Genomic DNA, 23,828 nt, shown 5'->3' with positions numbered 1-23,828 from the left:
TTAAAAATTCTGTCCATATTGTTTGCAGTTTTTGTTTAAATACATAAGCACAACTGTAAGCCTATCGTCTTAAGTTCTTCATTCAGATCCAGCTCTTCATAAATTCCACTACTCAGTGGTACATAATAGATCATTATCAAATATTATCTAAGTAAAAATTGGAATGCCAATTGGGTAGACACATTTTATCTACAAAGACATATGACATATATTCATATAAATAATAATAAAATTGTCATTTTTAAAGGTTTTGTAGTGAGAGACACAATGAGCAAAGAAATAGCAATATAATATCAATAAGGTTCAGCAGAAGTTGGACTGCAGATTCTGCTTCATGTTTCCTAGATGCTTTTGCTCATGCAGAATGCAGCTATACTATTCAGTGTGCACACTGTTGAGCATGAAAACACACCCTTGCATGATGGTCTTTGAAATGAAAATATTTACATTCTTAGTTGGAGTTTTTGTTTGTTTGTTTGGGGTTGTTTTGATTGTTTTTATGAAGCCAAATAAACTGAATCTTTTGACAAACAGCTGGAATCTTGGTCATCAAAACAAGAAGTTACCAGTGATAAACACATACCTCTGTTATGAATGATTTGGCTGTCGAGGGGTTCATTATAAGAATAGCCCGTCTCAGAGTGTCTCGGTAGCGGTTCAGTTCTTCTATTCGCATAGTGGCAAAGAGCCCCGTGATCATTTTATTGATGTTGTTTTCTACTTTCTGCAATGCTACATCCATTCCCTGTTGAGATACTTTGTCCAAAAACTCTTGTATTCCACGGATATCTAGGCAAATCAAAAGCCAAACAAGATGCTAATTAGTATGTGGAAAAAAGACAGAAACAATTGTTCGATTCATCTCATGTAAGTGTTTTGTTCAGTGTCAGGTAGACAGACCCCTTTATGCTTTAACTTAATATTCACTGGAGCTCCTCCTGTGCTATGTTCACAGCATTTTTTAAAGCACCAAAAGAGGAGAAATAATGGGCACACATCAGCTATTGTGCAAAGGAACCACGAGAAAACAAGCCTACAAATGTTTCTAGCATGTTTCTTAATTCGTTCTTTCAATCACCACGCTTGTTCTTTATTTTTCTTAAAGGACTGACTTCCATGTTAAAATCCATAATGAGCAGTGAAGTTATGGTGACTGTATGATGACAGTGCTTCCTTCTAGTGAGGGTTGTTGGGGGGGGAGAAAGGTAGAAAGCAGATTATTTTATGCAACATTATGTAGTTTAATGTATCTGAGTGAAGCTTGGGGCTGTCCACTTACCCAAAAGTCTTAATGTTGTTCTAAATTGCACAGCTATTTATTTCCTTCAAAACCTTCCATATCAAACTGCCCTAATAGAGCTTTCTGGCTAATTCTGAATAAATCCTTCTTTAAAAATAACTTGGAAGAATTGATCAGCAAAATACTGTATTCACCACGCAGCTTGTAATATCTTTGATGTCCCCCAAACTGAAATGGCTAGGTATCCTTACACTGTGATGCTGGCCCTTTGAAAGGCCTTTTCCAGTAGTGAATTCCACAAGAGCAAAGAAAAAGCTCTTTTTTTTTTTTTTTTTTTTACACTGCTCTTTTGAATGGCTTTATCTAAAACCCCAAACTGGAAGCTTAGATTTAAAATCATTCAATGACTTTGTAAGGCAGAGCAGGGTCTCCTTGACCTCAGGAAAATCCCTCCAACCTCAGGAAGTCCTCACTGTCTGACCCCTACACACCACTGCAGCTTCTCAATGTTTTCTCTGAAGCTAAGTCACCAGTTCCCTGATACGACTCCTCTCCCCAGCACTTGCTCAGACCTGCTCTCCCAGGAGACATTCAGCAGGACATCCTTCTTTCTCTGCTGGCATGCCAGCCTCCCACACACCCATCCAATCTCATTTACAGGAGCAAGATACAGCCTTAGAGCCAACAAAACAGACACTCTCTGATACAGGCACTAGTTATGGGGGGGGGGGTGGGGGGGGGGGGTGGAGAAGGGAGTGAGAAGAAGGAAACCAGTAACCCACTACAGAAAGAAATTCCTCAAGAAACATTTCTTTGGCAAGAAAGGTTTCTCAGGGTTTAGGGGCATTTGTGGTTAAAACTCCCCCAAAAAGTATTTTTCACATTAGAATACTAAATCTTGTCTCTCCTAGGTGTGTGGTGGTCAATCCCATCCCTGGGGGGTTGCAGTTCCTGCTCTGCTTCCTTCCTACATCCTTGGTGCCCTGCCAGTCCCTTGCCTTCCAGGGGAATGGTCAGATCTGAGGCCACAAGCTGATTATGCATCTTTCTTCATGAAACATCTTATATCTGAGAAAGCTTCCAACTAGATATTCATAATGGCTTGGCTACTCTGAGATCTTTTATTCTCACCTATCATCTTTCCTACTCCCTGCCCTTATACTTGGGGAGGGAGGCTCTATTTAATCCTAATATAGAATGAATAAACATGGAATGAAGAACCTCAAAAGGGTTCATACTACTGAAAACACCTTAGATGCAGTTGGTATATGATGTGAGAGGACAGCAAAATCTGGAAAATCAGACTGAAAGTAGACTGGAGGAATGCTTAAGCACAATAGACTGTAAGCCCTAGAAGAGCTATTACATGAACAGCCATAAACTCTATCAGGAAAGAGCTTCTGGCTAGCCCTTAGGGTGGTCTATTTTGCAGGTGATACAAGAGACACAGCACTGGTACATTGTGATAACAGCTCAGGGTAACCCCAAGACAAGCCACAGAGAACAGGGGAGCATGTAGCTATTGTTTACTTTATCAGGATTGCAGTATCTACCTTCTCGAGGGTACACTGACAGGTAACAGCTTTTAGGAGAGCTAAAGATCATTTTAAGACCAGAGGAAATAATTAAAATACCCAAGTTATATCTTTCTGCCACCTTTGCTGGAAAAACTGCACCAGAACTAAATTTAAGCTTTCCACTTTTCCAAGCCCAATGAATACTCTTTTTATGAAGTTACACATTTGAAGATTTGGGGGGGCCCAACATACTCTGAAAGTTTAAAGGTTCTGACAAACACCAGTGATCTTAGCATTTGACATCAGGTTAAGGCAAAATAAGATATCTGGGTAGTTCTGTGTTTCACAGAAGTCCAACCAGTCCTATCAAAAAGATCTGAGGCTTAGACATTCACACTCTGATTAGCTGATTTCCAGGCACAAACAGTTCCATAAGGAAAACTAAGTTCAGTCTCCACAGAAGACACTCTTCCTGTCTCCCCAGGAGAGATGTACTTACTAGAGAGTGTTAGACAGCCATCCTCCTCCAACACCAGATTACTGAGATACTTCAAATTACAGAGAAATAACCATGTAAGACCTTATAATCAAGCAGTTAACAAAAACTAACAACAGGGTTAGCCTTGGAAGTTGGACTGCGACAATCAGAAAGTTGGGTCTCTGATCTAAGTGCTCTAAAATGCCATGAACTGGAAAGAAATGGTATTTTAGGTATTTAAGATATTTTAGGCACTCAGCACTGCAACCCCATTCTTCAGACACTGCTGAAATACCAGTATTACTGAACACTTGAAGAATAGTTTAAACATGAATAAAATACATGCTAACCCTAAAAATAAAGTTCCATAAGAGAATCACATACTAATTACAGCTTCTATTTAATATCTAAATCAGGAAAATTAAATTCAGTCTAATCAGAGATGTTAGATTTTTTTGGCACTTTAAATACCAACAAGATTATTTGAACTGCTACAAATACGCCTAGATTTATGCAAATGACAAAATAACTTCTTTCCACTTTAACCCCTTCATTCTAATGTTCCTGAGGCTCACTACTCAGTCACTCAACATCTAGACAAATAGAAAAAAAAACCTGGGTCAAACTGTTCAACTGGAGTCAAAATCCCAAGTTTTATGTGTCCTTTCAAAACAGGATCATTTGACCTTAATTTATAAGCAGACTGGCGTTATTGTTTGATATTCTGCATAATCTCTGTTGTCCTAGAAGACAGATTATGGGATCAAATGGCTTTGTTTTCCACAAATATCTGCAAATATAAACAATGCAACAATGATACTGAATCTTCACCAAATGAAGGGGCAAAAGGGACAGAGGTCTGATACTATTATATAGTTCTGCATTTATTATCACTGATACCAACAGTATGGTATCAGTATAATACAATTTTAGGAAATGGACACAATTCTAATGGAAAAGGTATCAGACCATTCATAAAACTTTTTTACTACTTCTGTCTTTGGCACTGATACAACACAAAGCTGTGGGCAGGAATAAATGCACATTTCATGTCTACCCCATCTTATCCAGTAGAAGAATGGAGGTATTGGAATGCTCACCTGCTGCTATGAACCAGCAGAGAGCACATATAAAACATTCTGCTATTTAAATGCTATTTAAATCATGATAGTGCTTCCAATATTTCAGCAGCAAGTCACTAGCAATGATCATATTCAAAGTGTATGCCAAAGAACAGATGCTGCCACTGAATGGGCAGCATTATCTTTCCTGTGTGGATTGTCTGAAAGTGGCACATATCCACAGTGCACTGTGGAATCATCTTTCTAATAGATAAACTCCTTCTGCAGAAAAATCTGGCAAGCAACCTGTGTCACAGATGGCTCTGCTGTGGAGACACAGGACTGTTCATGTCTGGAACACAGGTGTTTCTCGCCCTGAATTTGCTCGCCAACCTGCTGCCCAGCCAGAAGACGCATTTCTATTTTCTATTTAAATCAGATGAGTCACAGTCATTTCCAGAAACACAGAAGAGCTGCCCATTATCACCAGTATTAATTATACTCCTTGCTGATGAAAGCCAAAGTTACCATACAGAACAGACGAATGCGAGAGCCAAAGTTGCTAAAGTCCCCTCCCAACTCACTGTTGCTACTGATTAGTATTATGTTTTCTTTTTTTTTTCTCACTGTAAAGCCATCACTTTCACTCTACACGTGTGTGCACAAGAACATAATACCATTCTGCAGTCAGGTACTCAGCATCAGCTACAGGGCTAAAACAGACTGAAAATTTAAAAGAAACATTACAAACATTCTCTTCTGAACCAAAATTGTGGCTGATTTAAGTGACTGTGAAGTTGGCTTGGAAAGTGTAAGAAACAAAGGGCAAGGCAAGCAAATCAAAGATCTTGTTGGAAATTACCTTCCCTGACTACCCATACATAACTATGCCACAACAAGGCAGAGGTCTGTATGAAGGCTTTATGGTCTAGACTGCTGGTGCACAAAAGGTTCAACACTGGATGCATCAGACTGGCTGCAGCCACAGCTAAGGTGCGTGAAAAGAGCATCCTGCATGGGTGAGCACAAGGCCTCCTAAGGTCTCAAGACCCGACTGATACATTCAAATGCAGGTACTCAGCATAATACTAGGCAAACTGAGATCTGAGTCAGGTGCCAGCTTTACTACAAATTTACCATTCCTGTGTTAGTTATTATGGAACTAACCTAAGAAAGAACTTAGGAAATAAAGTATAAGTCAAATCAAACGCAAGCATCTAAAGTCACACTGCCTTTTCATCAAGCAACTTTTCAATATTGGAGAAACCACAAGAAACAAGTATCTTAAATGCTGCTGCCGAGCATACTCAGGGCAGACCCAAGCATCCTTCACAGGCTGCAGGACCTATACCTAAATCTCCTTAAATGACCAACCCAGCAGCAACACTCAAACCTCACCTAAGACAAACATTTGCACCATTTACTGGAAAGCTCAGCAGCTGTGCGGCAGAAAATATGCAGAGTCAGGTGGCAGGGAAAAGAAGCCAGTATTTTCAGATTGGGAGGATTTAAAATCTGCAGCTTTCCTCAATACTGGATTACAGGCGAAATTATGTCTTTGCTCTCTTTTCATCGAAGTCTTTAACTGGCATATATGACTTCCATGGCCTCATCTTAGCATAAAAAACCCCTAAAAGTAGTTCTTCCACAAGGGTTTCTTTTTGATCACTGGATCAGATTTTCCTCGCATTTCTTCTCTCTGGTCCAACCTAACTTTCCTTTGCCATCTCTGTTTCTATGCAGAGGAATATAAAAATTCAGAGGGAGCAAGTCCCCTAAATCCATCTTGGGGAAAGCCTAATGATCAGGATAGCCTAGAACAAAATATGCTGGGGTTCAGACATGTCATATAGAAAAAACAGTATATATATATATATATATATATATATACACATACAGATTTTATAACCTGTACAAAAAGAGCAGCAAATCTTAAATAAACTCACATGCTGGGTACCTCTTATACTCTGATTAAAAATGAGAAATCTAAAAGTTAGAAGTAGATGCAAAGTTTGTAAAAAATTTTCAAATCACATTATGGCCAGAAGAAGAAAAAGAGGGCACTCTTCACCAGCAGTAACGAATTAATCCATCCACCTCTATCACTGTATTTCATCTAAATTACAAGGCACTCTACTCAGCACTTTGATTATCTCAAACCTGGTTTACAGTCATTAGCTCATCCTCCATCTGATACCATTTCAGATCCGTGAACATTTTCCTCACAGTATCCAGATGATTCAGCTGCGGCAGTAAAGGTGAATGCACCTGTCATAAATATTCACTGGCTGATTTATACAAAAGAACACTTTATTTGCACAGTCGATGAGAAAAGGCATTGTATAACAAATGACACTGTTCAAATTCTTATCAAGGAAGCTTTGTAAGTCTAGCACAGTGATTCTTCCTTACACAATGATGGTTAACATGACAGCAATTGTTAATTATGAAAATGCACTGTACGCAAGGGAGATGCTCAGCTCCAGCCAGATTCTGACAGTGCCAGTGCTCTGTTTAAAGCCTTGAGCAAAGTGTTTGCATTCCTGCGCACATGTTGATATTTATTAACACTGTTAAGATTGACACTCAGAAAAACAACAATTTAGCACGATGACTCAATAACAGTCCATACTGCTTTCACAGCAGTGGGATTCCTTCTCATTAGTCAGCTTATATGTAATTCAGTGATTCTCCAAAGCAAAACAAAAACATTAAAAAAAATCCCAAATCTACATAGCTTTCATATTAACATGTGGGAATTGAGAGGGAGCAGTTACCTGAACTGTTTCAGCTGGAAAATCTAGGTTCAGAGAGTATAGCAGGAGTTCAAACTTACATGTAAATTCAAGCTCAAATGTTTAATTATGTATGAAATCTTCATATAATTAAAATTTCTGGAACCTAACGAGTGGGGATGACATTTCCTGGGGGAAACTGAGTTTGTAGATGGTAAGAATGATGGGTTTTCACATCCCTTGCTTGCAATTTTCTGAAATTTCACACATAAAAAAAAAGAGAGAGAGAGAAAACAAATTTTCTCAAATTTCTTAACATCATCCGACTGAGAAAAAGGAAGAAAAATATATTTTACATTGTTCTATTCCAAACCATAATAAATCCAAGTAACTTTAATTTTGTTTGCTATGAACTATGGTGGCACTACTGAAATATCTATTTAATCCTTATTTTAATGGATCATCCAACTGTCATTTACATTAGCTTTTTGTTTCATGCCATATGTCAGTTATTAGAGATTACCCTTTAAATATGAAAAATCAATACAGATTGTCTCAAGTAGCTGAATCAATGTTTGGGGGAGACAGTTTTCAAATCATGCAGGACTAAGTTTCCAACCTTACTGGTGATTGACACACGACTGTTCCTTTGACTTCCTTGTTTTTAACTGGAAAGAAGGAAAAAAAAACAAACCCCAAAGGATGAAAATGATAAATCAAATTGAAGCTAGAACTAACCCTTAAGAGTATCAGCTGCTACCTTAGCTTCTTGGAAATAGGGAGTCAGACTGTGATTACCCCTCACTCGTGAAGGTTGACAAGGCAATATGTTCTATAATCACACAATTTTGACTGTGTAACCTGCTTTCCATGTCTTCATTCAATTTCTTCTTTACTATAGTTTGCAACAGGGATTTCCAAAAGGTTTCTAGGAGTTGTCTTTGAGCAAAACAACCTCTTGCAGAGAGATAAATTTTCCCTGCCAAGTGCCTCCAATGATAATGATTTAGAATGCTGTGCCGTTTACCTTCAGCATTTACTCTCTTTAAAATCACACCAAACTTGAAAAATTGTACTTAAATCCTATACGACTGTACAACAGAGCTCTATACTTCTGCCTAGATATATACCTTTATTTAATAACAAGTAATCTATACTTCTGTCTGCATGATACATCAACTCTCCCTGCAATCACCACTGCTCCCTGTTGGTTTTCATAAGCATGAGGAGCTATATACCCCCTTCCAAGGAGGTGGCAAGGAACAGTGAAGTAAGTGTTGTTCCAATTTAGTATATGTGCTGCCAAACTGAGCACTCGCGGACCTACTGTTCTTGCAGACATTCTGGTAATAAACCCAGTGTTACTATGAGTGTTATAATCTTACTTCAGACAAATTGGTCTCTGTGTGTCCTTTTGCTCCACAATGTTTTCAGCTGATTAAAAGTTTATACTAAAGAAACAGGAATATGAGTGGACTGATGCTGTGAAGAACATAAGCTACAAAAGCTGCGTTGAAACTAAGATTGAGAAATACTGTAATAAATATTTTCTAGTTTTTTCCTGTCTGTGCTTCCTCTTTTTCTTGACCTGTTAGAACTCTCAGAGAGAAATTTTCTTTTTCAATTTATGATACTACCTGGTATTTATGATGCTATTATGCCTAACTCATGCCTTTTTGCCAATGGAGGTATAATTTCTTCCATTAAACATGCAAAGTACTTTGTTCAATAGTTTCTTCATTTGATAACTGTTAATTTATTTAGCTGCCAAAATATCACTTACAAAATCCATTTTAATACTTCTAAGAAGATTTTAAAACAATGCCTTGAGAGTTGAAAACTAATTAGCAATCTCTAGTGGAGCTCAGTACAAGGTGTTCAAAAATCTTCAAATAAGTCACTTTTCATCTGACATTTGCAGACTGTGCATATATGAAAGAAATCTCATCTCTCTGCAAAACCTTGAGACAGCACCTCCTTTATAGCAATTACCCATTACACAGGTATTAGAACATCTACAGTTTTATTTTGACCTCAGGACTGTAATTCTAGATATAATAAAAAATTTGGTCTACCTCCTTACTAACACAACACAGAGAGCTGTCAGGCTAAGCCTTTGAATACTTTATCCATTCCATCCTTAAAGACAGCAGTATGAACAAATGACAAACACTCTTACCTTTCTATATATTCACTTGTATTCTGGAATGCATTTCCCCAACTATTATGTGGTTAAAAAGCAGAAACATGGCCATGGTTCCATTAGAGATATTTATAGAACAGTTCAGTTATCTCAGAAGTTGGATAATTCTAGGGTCAACCAAAACATGTATTCAATTTCCAGTGGTAATGTCAGCCAGCAAAAGCAAGTTGCTATAAAGGTTTCACAAACAATTACATCACAAGTTAGCAGCTAAGAGACACATTGAAGTTACAAAAACAAAAAATACATATTCCTTTCCCTATATGGATGACATAATAAATACTAATAAAAAAAAAAGTTTGATAATAAGCTTCAATTAATTATATGTTTACTGAGGCACAGTGAAGTAAATGAGTATGGGAAGTTGGCAAAGAGCCAGATGAGTAATAAACAGTTTTAAGACTGTCTGGAGACAGACTTGAGAATATTACAGTCATTAGGCAGCTGAAAACAGCCCCAGGGTAATTATAAGCATTTGCAATCGATTAAAGAGATCATGATTCTTTTATAAATTTTTATTAAATTTGCATTAAGACTTTAAATTATTTGAAAATTTTATGGTTTCAAACACATCTTTGTCAGTGGTCAATCATATATATGGAAAATGTGTGTGCAGGAAAGTGTCAGTGGAAGTACTTAGTATCATAGAATGGTTTGGGTTGAAAGGGACCTTAAAGATCATCTAGTTCTAACCCCACTGCCATGGACAGGGACACCTTCCACTAGACCAGGCTGCTTAAAGCCCTGTCCAGCCTGGACTTAAACACTGCCAGGGATGGAACATTCACAACTTCTCTGGGCACCCTCCACAGTAAAGAACTTCTTCCTAATATCTAATCTAAACCTACCCTCTGTCAGATTAAAACCATTCCTCTGTGTCTTATCACTACTTGCTCCTATAAAAAGCCCCTCTCCAGCTTCCTTGTAGGCCTCCTTTATGTACTGGAATGCTGCTCTAAAGGTCTCCCTGAAGCCTTGTTGTTGACTGTAACTCTCTAAGTGCAGCCATCCAGCCAATACCTTATCCACCAAGTGGTCCATCCATCACATCCATGCCTCTCCAATTAAGAGACAAGGATGTCGTGCAGCACAGTGTCAAATGCACAAGACCAGGTAGGTAACATCAGCTGCTCTTCCCTTATCCACCAATTACTTATTCTACGTATTTTTTAAAGGAGATACTAGGAGTTTAGAGCCCATAAGTACAGATGGGCACCATCTTAGAACATCAGCCCTCTTACTAAACAGGAGGCAGCCTCTCTGCAAGCAGCTCAGCCTTTTGAGTTTCAGGTAAAATCTCTTTTCCAGGATTACTAAAGAACAATACTCTTAATCCTATAGCACTATATGTAATCCATTTGAAAACCACCACCTTCCTGGGGCAGGGATGGGGAAAATGGTCTCTTCTATCTTCTTAGTTTCACAGACACCTTTACTCAGGCTGGAATCCTCAGAAATACAGATCTCACTGCCCTCGTCCTTCAGATTGTATTTTGTGCTTTTCTCCAAAATACTCCCTCAGGTTGAGCTTGAGACATTTTTTTAGTGATGTGACCAGGTACCTTACACCACTGCCCTCATCCTTTACTGGTGCATGAATAATCTGAAACCACTGTGTATGCTGAGGGGCAGAAGGCGAGTTCCATGAGCAAGTTTTGAGAGACACATGCATTCTAAACCCCTTCCTAGTGCTAACCTCCTCCCTTTCCTTTCAGTGAATTCTTCAATCACTACTTCAACCTCCATTTGCTATCGGAATGCCTCACAAAGCAAATTCCCTTCATAGCCTTAATGCTGGTTATGTTTCTTTTCTTTATAAAAGTTAAATTTCCACTTAAGAGAATGGCAAATATCCATTGCCAAATATGCATAGTATTAGCAAGAAGGTCAAAAAATTGTAAGCAAAGATAGCTTAGTCCCAGAATAAGTAAATAGCACATAAATTAACTGATGGTTGCATATCAAAGGCACACTAGGCCGAAAAACATGAGGTTAGGCCAGAAATTGGACAGAGAAGTGGGGTTTCATAACTTTTTTTTTCATATATATAAAATACAGAGGGGTTTTAAGGTATTACTGCCATTACTACAAAAGAGAATAGGAAATAAGACAAAAATCATTCACCAGAAACAGTCTAATTCCCCCAGCCTTTCTAGAGAAAGTGCAGCATTTTTCTATCTCCTCTGCAACCAACAAAAGATTAAAAATTCATGTTTTCAAACAGCTAGAGTTTCTCCCTTTCATCTTAGAGATGCAGAGATACCAACACTGTAAATTGCACTAAATTCACAATTATGTTCTTGCAATGATTGACTGGTTTCTTCATAACAAATTTACCACTACAGAAAAGTACCTACGCATTCCTGGAAAATGCAGTGAACTGAAAACTGCCTGAAGACTAAGACAGAAATTGCAAAAGCTTGCCCCTTGTTGATACACCACAGAGATAAAAACCAACAGTATGCTGGGATTCTAGGTCAATTACACTGCTTATATAGCCCTGGCTCACACATCCACATCTCAAATAACTTTCGTTTTCCTCTGCAATTGAATGTCTAAAGGTATTTTTTCACATTACTGTTCGGGGACTGACCCTTGACAAATGCCAGCCCACGGATGAGGCTTTTTCAAACTGTGCTTTAATTTCTTTGAACTTGAAATCATAAAGTAAAAATGTAATATAGACTGGTAAAGCTCGCTCAAAATGTTTACAGATGTCATTGGCTCTTTTTACAAACCTAAACTCTGCAATTTCCAGTGGTATAAGTTAAATACTTAAGCTGTCCAATCTGAAAATGCCTTCACTGAAGAGAGTGCTGATGGTCCTAAGGAAGAGTTCGGAGACTGAGTGGAAGGACTCCCCAGTCTCCACACTGGCTTTTAAGCAGGAGATGCACAGCTACCTCTGCATCACATGATTGTACGGTTTGAGCTGAGCAGTCAAGAATGAAGAGAGTAAGAGCCAATTTGGCCGCTGAAATGAACTAAATGTGGCTTGTAGATATTGCGTGGATTGTAATTTTAATAGCAGGTTGAGAACGGCATCAATCTACTGCATAATTTTGCTGCATTTCATGCCACATACTTTTTAACTCTGTGAGAAGGCTTAATGGAATTTGAAGAAGCACAGAATTGTCCTTGAACACTTTTAATATTCTCATATGAAATTTTCTTAAACAAAATCAGATTTCATGTCCTAGGCAGGCCTTTAATTTGTTTTACCTCAAGGAACAAAACACACTGAATACAAGAAAACTGACTGCAATATTTTCACTGGGAGTTTGATCTACATCACCACAGGAGAGAACAAGAAAGGGGGGAAAAGACAATACACCTCATTCTGATTTTCACAAGTTCATTTGTGTTTATACGCTAAAGATGCAATCGTAGTAAATAAAATAAACAAGTTAGTGTTCTCTTTCTCACCTTTTCACTCATTAAATGTTATTAGTTTTTAGCCTCACATTTGTTACTGGCCATGCTCTACCACTGACATAAGACTATGGTTTTACTAAAATATTTCACTAGTTACTCAGCCTAATTAAGTAACAGCAACGAAATGTTTTTATTATTATTATCAAGGTTCCTTTTGTTTTGTGTTAGAATAGTCAGCTTACCTACAATTTTACTTGGAAAAAACCCATCAATTGACTACAGATGTCAATTATTTCTACATCACTTCTTCAGTGCCCAACTGGTTATGACTTAATGAAAGAATTACTTCCTTCAAAGACTTTAACTTTCTTTGTTGGTAAAGAACCTATAAGTAGACTTGAATCTTCTAGCATTTAGTTGGAAGTATTAAAATGTTAAAACTGAATATACTTGTCTATTTATAGCCAAGAAAGAATTTGAGAGTTTTAAAAAGGATAGCATTAAAGAAATATCTCTCAGCCATGCAGAAAGACACACTTCCAATTATAAACAATTCTCCAACTCTCTGATAATGACAAGGAATCTATGATAGACTGCAAGATAAAATCAAAATTAATTCCACTAATAAAACTATGATATTGATAAATTGACACATAAATGGTTGCAGCCTCTTTTAAATGATCAAGGAATCTGGTTTAGCATAGTATTTACTTTGGATATAAGCCAAATTTTACTGTAGGATTCATTTTTCTTAATATGAAAGGCATTTTTATTTCACAGAATGAAATTATTACTGGAAATAATTTCAGTAATACAACTGAGGAATTTTGTTATAAATTGTTACATTAAATCGTTATACAACATAATTTCTCAGAAAGGAGTATTAGAATTCTGCTGGTTGTTGGAACCAGTCTAATAGCATTTTCATGTTTTTAGCTTACAAAATAAAAAAAAAAATTACAAGAGGAAAAAATATGGATTAACACATATCAGAATCTACATTCCCATTACTTCTCAAGTGTCATTTACTGCTATGGAGACACCACTTAATATTATAATACACACCTTAGGAAGGAAAGCACACATACAAATAAAAAGACCAGCAGGGCAAGAAATAGCTCTGTTTGCACAAGCATCAGGTCTGCAGAGGACTGTGAAGAACATACTAATAATCCCTCCCTAATATGAATTTAATTCTAATGCAAGTGTTGGTCTCCCACCTAACTTTAATGTTTAATACTAAATGTTACATTAAAGTGTCTAATACTAACTGCTGCGAGCAGTTAAACTGAGCAAAGCTTCCAACTATATTTTGATTTCAGGTCTGTGTGAGCTGAGAAAATAAATAAATCTCTCCCTGCAGCAGATCCTCTTAAGAAAGCTGACAAATGAAGCTAGGATCTTCCAGAGGAAATTAACAACCACCCTTACCTGCACTGACAGTGACAGACAGGATGGCTTGCCCCTGGACTTCCATCCCATGTCTGCATGTCCAGTCTTGGTTTCTAGAACAGGCACAGAAGCTGATAGTAATGCCCCCAAACATTACAGAATCATAGACTAATTAGAGCTGGATGGAAATTCAGGAGGTTGCCTAGTCCAAACTCTTGGACAAAGCAGGGTGAATACTGAATTCAGACTTCTCCACTCTATAATCCACTAACAAGTGATTCCAGCTTCTATTTTCATGCCCCAAAATTTTTCCACCCCTCCCTCTGTGCAAGACCCTCTTCAGTCAATACAGAACCTGGAAAAATGTGCACTGCTACCAGACTGGAAATGCTTTGAGTATATTAATGAAATAGGGGGAAAAAGGGAGAAAGTGACGTAATTTTTTAAGATTTACAACAAACTGATGGCAAGATTGATCTCTAGGCACTGCTAAGAAAATAATGCCATCATGGGTATGAGGAAAACTACTCCCATAGATCAAAAACTGGCTAAGAGAATTAAGAACAGGCAAAATACTGTGTCAAACCTAATGATTTCACCTGAAACAGGGTAGTAAGGAATTAAAGAGGCATTTCACTGTGAGCAAGGAGAGGAATTGGAGAGACAGAGAACAATTCTCAGGGTAATGGAAAGAACAAGAGAGGCCTTGGGTTAGAGATGGTGCTCTGAAACTTCTGCTCTCTTGTTCCTTATTACAAGTGGAGGAGGAGACAGTCAGTGAAATCAGCAACAAAATTTTATAAAAAACCCTGCAGGAATCAAAAAGAAAATATAGAAACTTCTTGCTGCCCTCAGATGGCTGATGAAGTCAAGGATTTATCACAATTTAAAGAAATATAATAGCCCTATTCAAAGTTGTTAGCTTAACTTGAAACTCAGGTTGTATGTCAATGCTATTTTGTGGTATTAGCCCCAAACTATGCACACACACAAACAAAACAAAACAGACAACAGAAAACCCCCAAATAAATACAAAAACCCCACCCAAAATACCCAAACCACACAAATGGTTAGAAAGGGGATAGACTGATCAACATCTACTAAATGCAGATATTTTTTTTTACACCCTTTCCTGATGTACATGATGATGTCCACTGATTCGATTCAGATTACCTATATATTTTGACTAGTATGGCATTACTTGTAGACTGCTGAAGTCAGAACACCATAAGGGCTGGTAGAAAGTATCTGCTACATGTCATGTCTGAAGGTGATATGTCACTGAATGAGCTACTGGTCTGAAACTTACCCTTTGCAGGCAGGCATCCGTTTTACGTAAGTCACATGCTAGTGAGATTCTTATCCAGAAATCAAGGACAAAATGACATGATGTCTGAACTTCATTCTCAAATTAAATAATGAAATTTAGATAACTTAAAACTAATGTTTGCAGATATAATTATTCAAAACCAGAATCATACTGGGGAGGTTCAAACTCAAAAATATATGCAAAAAGATATCTTTTAGCTGGCAAGATTATGGTCTTCATAAGTACACTAGTACTTAAACACAGGAACTCATAAAACAGGAACAAAAATAATCTGCTGCAAGCTTTTTGGATGGGTTTTTTGGTGTGTGTTCTTTATCCTATAGCTGGTGCTTTTAGGTGCTGCTTAGTTATAAATAGGAGTTCTCCTATTCATCATTTTCTATCTTTCTAATTTAAGAATTTATTATGTAGCCAGGGAACAGAAAAATCAATAACATCTGACCTGAATGAACCAGATATTATGCACAGCAAGTTGCTGAAGTGAGCATTTTTCCATAACTTAAATATTTAACTTTGAAAATAAGTTATAAAGTGTTCATCCAAACCAGTCATGGTTACTCATGAATTATGGATGCATCTGAAGAAAACAGGTTTGGTTTCAAAGCAATTTTCCATAGAAAACAAGACCATTTGTTAGATAATGCACCTACACTAGAGAAATCCGTTAAGCTCTCCTCTCAGCCTTAGAAAATACCTGTACCGAACTTGGCTGAGTTACCAGGCTGGACAGCACAGCCTTGTGATGCCACCATGTGTGTCACACTTACCCTATCACACAACCATCAGCTCAGCACTTTTAGGAGCACTGAATGAACTCAAAATAGAAGGAACGTTGTCTTGTCTTCTCCAGTCCCTCCTCTTCAGGTTCTTTGTCCTACAGAACTAAGCACTCTCTACCTGTACTTCTATGCTTCATAAACACTGGCAGAATAGAAAGCCAGATAAGTTCTCCATATATCAGCTAACTCTAACAAAGAAATTATCAAGTAAACCCTTAAATGTTGATGGATTTTAGAAATAGATTTCTCTGAGGTGTTATGAAATGCTGAGAGAACCGTAAATGTTCACAAGCAAAACATAATTTATTGGAAGACTATAAAAATGTAATGTGACTGCTTTCAACAGAATTATGGATTTAATAAAAGTCACCCTGCTAAATAAATACTTACCATAGTCACTATCATAAAAAACAATGAATTTCTGCCAGGCATATTCTGTGACCACTCTGAAGATGACATCATTTAGGTAGACAGGGGGGCGGACGGAGAGCGTGTAGTCATCATTGCGGTTGCTTCTAATGAGCCCGCAACCACTCCTTGGCGTTCCTGCTGTTGAGCGCTGGATGAAGAGGTGAGGGATGTGCATGGCATCTGCCAGAGACTGCAGGGATCCTGCTGACGTACAGCCAATGGAGCTAACAAGAGCCAGGATGCCTTGGTTCATCAGGTCGCAGGCTGTAAGAAAACACAGCAATATTTGAGGTGAGAGAGGTTCAGTGCATAGGGCCTATTTTGCTGCTGAAACACAGACACTGGGAACTGAAACACAACAGGTTCAATCAAGTGAAATATGGATCAAATTTTACACAGTGAGTAAATCAGACCTGAAATTCATTAAAATTATGAAGCTTCTTGATTCAATTTCAGCTGTCTTGTGGCGAAAGCTGGAAGACTGCCATGTCCATCTTGCCTAGAAACCAATTACCACTTGAAAACAAGACCCACCTTTGGGCCTTGTGAGGAACATTAAGAACTGATTCCAGCTGCTGAATTAGCATGACCACCCAAGGAGATAAACACTCTTCAAAGTCTAGCACAACAACTCCATGAATAGGATCTTTTCATTATACAGAGAAAAATTGACGAAAGAACAGCTCAGGCTTGCTGTCAACTTTTGAAGACAACTGAATAAGATTACAGACATTAACTTGTCCAAGAAAAACTGAGTTGCTTCTGGGTTTTAGGGGATCTATTTGATAATCTTTTCTAACTTATTCTTTTTCTTAAAATAAACAAATGAAAAAATCCCCAAATCTAGTCTTATATATAGCTGTTTTCAAAATTCAGTAAACAATTTCTATACATTTACTCTCCTCACTTCTGTAAGAAAAGCATGGAATTGTTTACGCAAAAATAACACACAAATAACAGCAGTCTGAAGTACAATACTAATGATATCCACATTAATACCAAAGGTGTTTATAATTGTTAAAGTTAATGCAATTACTAATTATCAACTTAATTAATAATGATTAGGTCTGCAATTTTGAAGGATTGCCCTGTGAAATAAAGCACAGTCGAGTGTTCATATTGTGTTTCTAACAGACTTGAGAACTCAAATGAAGAAACAGCACAGGCTTGTACCATAATTCCCCAGAACACACCTAAGACTAAATTTTGAAATACTCAATTTGCCACTGGCAAAGCTACACCTGCAGTTAACTTGCATTTCTACATGTAAATTAGGTAATGGGACAGTAAAGAGTAATATGTATTTACATATTAATATCTAATACTAAAATGTGCAATTACTTATTTTGCAGGAATATTCTGAGCACACAACAGGTGCAGGCAAAACCAAGAAACCCACATGTGAGAATATATTCCCCTAAAAATATGAAAACATATTTTAGTGCCAGACCTGTTGCTTCATATCATATGGCTCTTACTGTGACTAATGTTTTACTTCACAAACACTTATTGATTTCAATGGGAATATTTACAGTGTGAGGAATTCAGGCATATGTGGAGAATGACTTTATAGCCAAAGAAAAGCACAGGAGTTCATGAATGCAGAGAACTACGTTCTAATGCCAGTGCATTATTCTTTCTGAGATACAGGGATTTGGAACATGCCGCGGTGGACCCCCATAGCATGCAGATGCTGTTGAGGCTCTGTCTGATGGAAACACTTCTGAATTCCTTCATGCAGATAAATATGGAGGGCAAGTGTTTCCACAGAGAGGTTTCAAAGTGTTATGGCTTAGGATAAAGTGTTCCCTCTTGAATATAGCTCAGCTTCTGGGCCAGCTTCTCAGCTTCAGGTTGAAAGGAATATATTTTCGACAAACACAAGTGTCTTTTTTCAGAGAAGTACCAAGATTGCTGGTAATTGGTCAAAAAAATTACCAGTATCTCACAAGTTACTAAAATTCAGAACATTTCAAAACAATCTTATTAAGTATTCATCTTTTATGCTGCTTGGTACATTCTTCATCATCACTTTCAACAAAGATAAAAGGCTTGTCAAGTTATCTTTGTAGGGAGATGCTGAATCTTTTTCTTTATGTGGTTCTCCTGCACCAAGCCCTGCAATATCTAGGTTGCACATCCCAGTGAGTATGCTACTGCTTGCGAAGCAAATTATTTTTAGTGATATATCAACATATCCACCAATAAATACCTGTAGCTATATGTCAATAGATTATAACTATGCAGCAATAGACAAATAAAATCAATGTTAGGTTTTGCAAAAGTCTGCTTTTAAATCAATGCAAATTTAAGTCTACAAGCCCTGATACCACCTGTTAAAAACAAATATGCAGTGTAACCTTAGTGTGTCAAACACGACCTTTAAAAATATAGCAGAGTCAAACTTTGTTACAAAAATTGCTTGAAAATGCCTAAATTTCCAGGCATGCTTTCAGACTAAGCATAACCAGTACGTTCCCCATAATGTTTTGACGTGGGAAAAATGTGTTTTGTGAAAATTGTTATTGAAATATGAAGGGGAAGAAAGCAGCATGGAACATATACCTCCACAGGGCCAAATGCTAATACTGGCAAACAAACTGAATAAAGGATTAAAATCTTTTCTCTTGACACTGCACCACATTTGTTACAATAGCCTCAGGATTGAAGTTGCCCGTGTGGTTCTTTCTTCCATGTTATGCTTATGAGAATCGTGTGTGCTGGCCTGGGACAATATGCACTTCATTACGCTCACAAATAGACCTTATTCCTGCACATTTAGCGGCTATTTAACACACAGAGTTAGCTCCTGGAAAAAGGACTGTTATCCCAGAGGCAGGCCTTTCTAGAAAATGAGTGCATGAGCTGCAGAGTTTGCCTCTGACTCAGTATGACTGGATTATTCTTTGAACAGAAATATAATTTCTACAATATAAACACATACAAAGTAAAGCCTGTACAACATGTCAAACTATCATGTATAATATTTATAGATTCCTTAGCCAAGCAGAACTTCCATTGGCTTAAGCAGAAGAGCTGATTGCTAAAAAGCATAAGACTAAGGTTTAGATGTTTTCTTAACCCTTTTTTTCCACCCTTACAAATTAAAGCTCTATTAAATCCTTTTCCAAGTGATCCAAAATTTTTGACTGTATCTTATCAATTGGCTAAAAGCTCTAGTTCAAACATATTTGAAATCCTGTTTGCATTCTCTTCTTGAGCCTGAGATATCCAAGTTTATTTTGTCCCATCTACATTAAAAAAATCCACACACAGGCATATATATGTAAAAGTACTTAAATGCTATCTTGCATTCAAAACTCTACTGGAATTTCATTTACTATGACCTCCTTAGAGACTGTATTTCCAAGCAGGTATGCAGTCAACTGCCAATACAATCAAGGAATATTAGTTTGCCATCAACTACAATAAGGAAAATATTACTGTGTCTATTCAGTCAGGACAGTAGAAATGTCAAATTCAAACGGACTTGTACACAGCTTTGCAAGTTCAACAAAACATTGCAAGTTTAAAAAAGAAGGAACAGAATATTAGTGACAGTGCTTATAAAACACTACTGTTCCACACTACAAGCTATGTTTATACATAAGTTGTCCAGATATTCAGTCATTCTCATAACCAAAAGATAGAAGCTGCTGTTAAAAACTGGATCTCACTGGCTAAAGGAATAAAACTGATCACAGAATTTTACACATTGCACGGACAGATTATCTAGAATGTCTATAAAATAGGATAGAATCATAGAATGGTCTGGGTTGGAAACAACCTTAAGAGAATCTACTTCCAACCACACTGCCATGGGCAGGGACACCTTATGCTAAACCTTGTCACCCAAGACTTCATCCAACCTGGTCTTGAACACTGCCAGGGATGGAGCATTCACAACCTCCCTGGGCAACCCATTCCAGTGCTTCACCACCCTAACAGGAAAGAATTTCCTTCTTATATCCAATCTAAACTTCCCCTCTTTAAGTTTGAACCTGTTACCCCTTGTCCTACCACTACAGTCCCTAATGAGGAGTCCCTCCCCAGCATCCTTAGAGGCCCCCTTCAGATACTGGAAGGCTGCTATGAGGTCCCCACGTAGCCTTCTCTTCTCCAGGCTGAACAGCCCCAACTTCCTCAGCCTGTCTTCATACAGGAGGTGCTCCAGTCCCCTGATCATCCTCGTGGCCCTTCTCTGGACTTGTTCCAGCAGTTCCATGTCCTTCTTATGTTGAGGACACTAAAACTGCACACAATACTCCAAGTGAGATCTCACAAGAGCGGAGTAGAGGGGCAGGATCACCTCCTTCAACCTGCTGGTCATGCTCCTTTTGATAATTTAAAATGTTTCTCCACTGTAGATATACACAGCACATGTAGCACATAGCACGTATAGCACACACTGGTGTGCACCCTACACTACATTTAACCCTTCAGCTTATCATGCCTTTCTCCAAATGCAAAGTTACTGAATTTCCAGCACTGATGGGCTGATCACAGTAGCACAAAGAGCCATGTTTTAGAGTACAGTCTCACAGGTTACTTTGGCACAGCATCTGAAGAAAATAAACTCCTTATTTCTGTGCTCAGTATGGTAAAATAAGAGCATAGACAATTCAACTTGAAATAAATAATTTACTTCTAGGCTATCAGCCTGTATAAGCACTTTTAGGAAAGCAGATTTTAAATGGCTATGGTTACAAATGTGTCTTTAAAACTTGTTCTCTGTAAAATGGAAACAAAGGTATGTTCTTAAATAACTACTTGCTGTAATTTAGAAAAAAAAATTATATATAAAAGAGCAAATTTAAAAACAGATGCAGGAATAAATAAGAGGCACCAAAAAGAACTACTGAGATTTATTTCTACAAATGTGAACATTTTTTTTACTGATTTTTCCCTTTTTCTTCCTGATAATAAATCATTACAAACCACCCTCATACACCACAAATTGAAAATAAGGCAACAAAAAAATTTAGCATAAGATCTCAGGAGACTTCAGTAACAGCCCTAATTTCCTCCCATTTAATTCCAGGGTAAACACAGTCAGACCAAATCTTAATATTATTTATTTGAAAATGCTAAATACTGTACATAAAGAGTGGCTAGTATCAGAGAATCATAGAATAGTTAGGGTTGGAAAGGACCTTAAGATCACCAAGTTCCAACCCCTCTGCATGGGCAGGGACACCTCACACTAAACCATATCACCCAAGGCTTCGTCCAACCTGGTCTTGAACACTGCCAGGAATGGAGCATTCACAACCTCCCTGGGCAACCCATTCCAGTGCCTCACCACCCTAACAGGAAAGAATTTCCTCCTTATATCCAATCTAAACTTCCCCTGTTTAAGTTTTAACCCGTTACCCCTTGTCCTGTCACTACAGTCACTAATGAAAAGCCCATCCCCAGCATCCCTATAGGCCCCCTTCAGATACTGGAAGGCTGCTATGAGGTCTCCACGCAGCCTTCTCTTCTCCAGGCTGAACAGCCCCAACTTCCTCAGCCTGTCTTCATACAGGAGATGCTCCAGTCCCCTGATCATCCTCGTGGCCCTTCTCTGGACTTGTTCCAGCAGTTCCATGTCCTTTTTATGTTGAGGACACCAGAACTGCACACAGTACTCCAAGTGAGGTCTCACAAGAGCGGAGTAGAGGGGCAGGATCACCTCCCTCGACCTGCTGGTCACGCTCCTTTTGATGCAGCGCAGGATACGGTTGGCTTTTTGGGCTGCAAGCGCATGCTGCCAGCTCATGTTCATTTTCTCATTGACCAGCAACCCCAAGTCCTTCTCTGCAGGGCTGCTCTGAATATCTTCCCTGCCCAACCTGTAGCTGTTCCGGGGATTGCTCCAACCCAGGTGTAGGACCTTGCACTTAGCGTGGTTAAACTTCATGAGGTTGGCATCAGCCCACCTCACAAGCGTGTCAAGGTCCCTCTGGATGGCATTCCTTCCCTCCAGGGTATCAACTGAACCACACAGCTTGGTGTCATCGGCAAACTTGCTGAGGGCGCACTCAATCCCAATGTCCATGTCAGCGATGAAGATGTTGAACAAGACCGGTCCCAACACCGATCCCTGAGGGACACCACTCATTACTCGTCTCCAGCCGGACATTGAGCCATTGACCACAACTCTTTGTGTGTGGCCATCCAGCCAGTTCTTTATCCACCGAGTGGTCCATCCATCAAATTGATGTCTCTCCAATTTAGAGACAAGGATGTCGTGTGGGACAGTGTCGAACGCTTTGCACAAGTCCAGGTAGATGACCAGTTAACTGCTCTACCCCTGTCCATCAGTTCTGTAGCCCCATCATAGAAGGCCACCAAATTGGTCAGGCAGGATTTCCCCTTAGTGAAGCCCTGCTGGCTGTCACCAAGCACCTTGTTGATTTTCATGTGCCTTAGCATGCCTTCCAGGAGAATCTGCTCCAAGATTTTGCCAGGCATAGAGGTGAGACTGACTGGTCTGTAATTCCCTGGGTCATCCATTTTCCCCTTCTTGAAAATGGGGGTTATATTTCCCTTTTTCCAGTTATTGGGAACTTCACCTGACTGCCATGATTTCTCAAATATGATGGCCAGTGGCTTCGCAACTGCATTCGCCAGCTCCTTCAGGACCCACGGATGGATCTCATCAGGACCCATGGACTTGTGCACGTTCAGATTTTTAAGTTGGTCTCGAACCAGTTCCTCTTCTGCAGTGGGCGCAAGGTCTTCATTCTCACAGTCCCTGCATCTGCCTTCCAAGACTTGGGTGGTGCTGTCAGAGCCTTTGCCAGTGAAGACCAAGGCAAAGAAGTCATTCAGAACCTCAGCCTTCTCCAAATCCTGTGTAGCCAGTTCTCCTGAGAGCTTCCTGAGGGGCCCTATGTTGTCCCTAGTCTGTTTTTTATTTTCTATGTACTTGTAGAATCCCTTCCTGTTATCTTTAATATCCCTAGCCAAGTTTAATTCTAACTGGGCCTTAGCTTTCCAAACCTGGTCCCTAGCTTCCCGGACAACATCCCTGTACTCTTCCCATGCCACCTGTCCTTGCTTCCACTTACTATAAGCCTCTTTTTTCATTTGAATTTTCCTCAGGAGCTCCTTATCCATCCAAGGAGGTCTCCTGGCCCTCCTGCTGGACTTCCTTCTGGTTGGGATGCAACACTCCTGAGCTTGTACCAGGTGATCCTTGAATATCAGCGAACAGTCTTGGGCCCCCCTGCCCTCTAGGGCTCTATCCCATGGAACTTTCCTAAGCAGGTTCCTGAAGAGGCCAAAGTCTGCTCTCTTGAAGTCCAGGGCAGTGAGCTTGC

At 38.8% G+C, this 23,828-nt stretch overlaps 1 protein-coding gene across 2 annotated transcripts in view; it reads right to left on the bottom strand.

Moving 5' to 3' along the window:
* The window catches only part of GRID2 (glutamate ionotropic receptor delta type subunit 2), a 914,338-nt gene that overhangs the window by 475,222 nt on the left and 415,288 nt on the right, over positions 1-23,828 (bottom strand). For both annotated transcript variants that reach the window (XM_057417982.1, XM_057417981.1), the window contains exons 3-4: positions 16,501-16,785; positions 584-789 (exon numbers count right to left, since the gene is read on the bottom strand). In XM_057417982.1, coding sequence (XP_057273965.1) covers positions 584-789; positions 16,501-16,785 — 491 coding nt within the window. The remainder of the gene's footprint in view (positions 1-583; positions 790-16,500; positions 16,786-23,828) is intronic.

The sequence above is a fragment of the Pezoporus wallicus genome, unplaced genomic scaffold, assembly GCF_028554395.1.
Source record: "Pezoporus wallicus isolate ANWC-B61680 ecotype Strahan unplaced genomic scaffold, APGP_CSIRO_Pwel_v1 contig_6999, whole genome shotgun sequence".
NCBI lineage: Eukaryota > Metazoa > Chordata > Aves > Psittaciformes > Psittacidae > Pezoporus > Pezoporus wallicus.
Note: the sequence above shows the minus strand (reverse complement) of the source record. Positions and strands in the feature narration are given on the sequence as shown.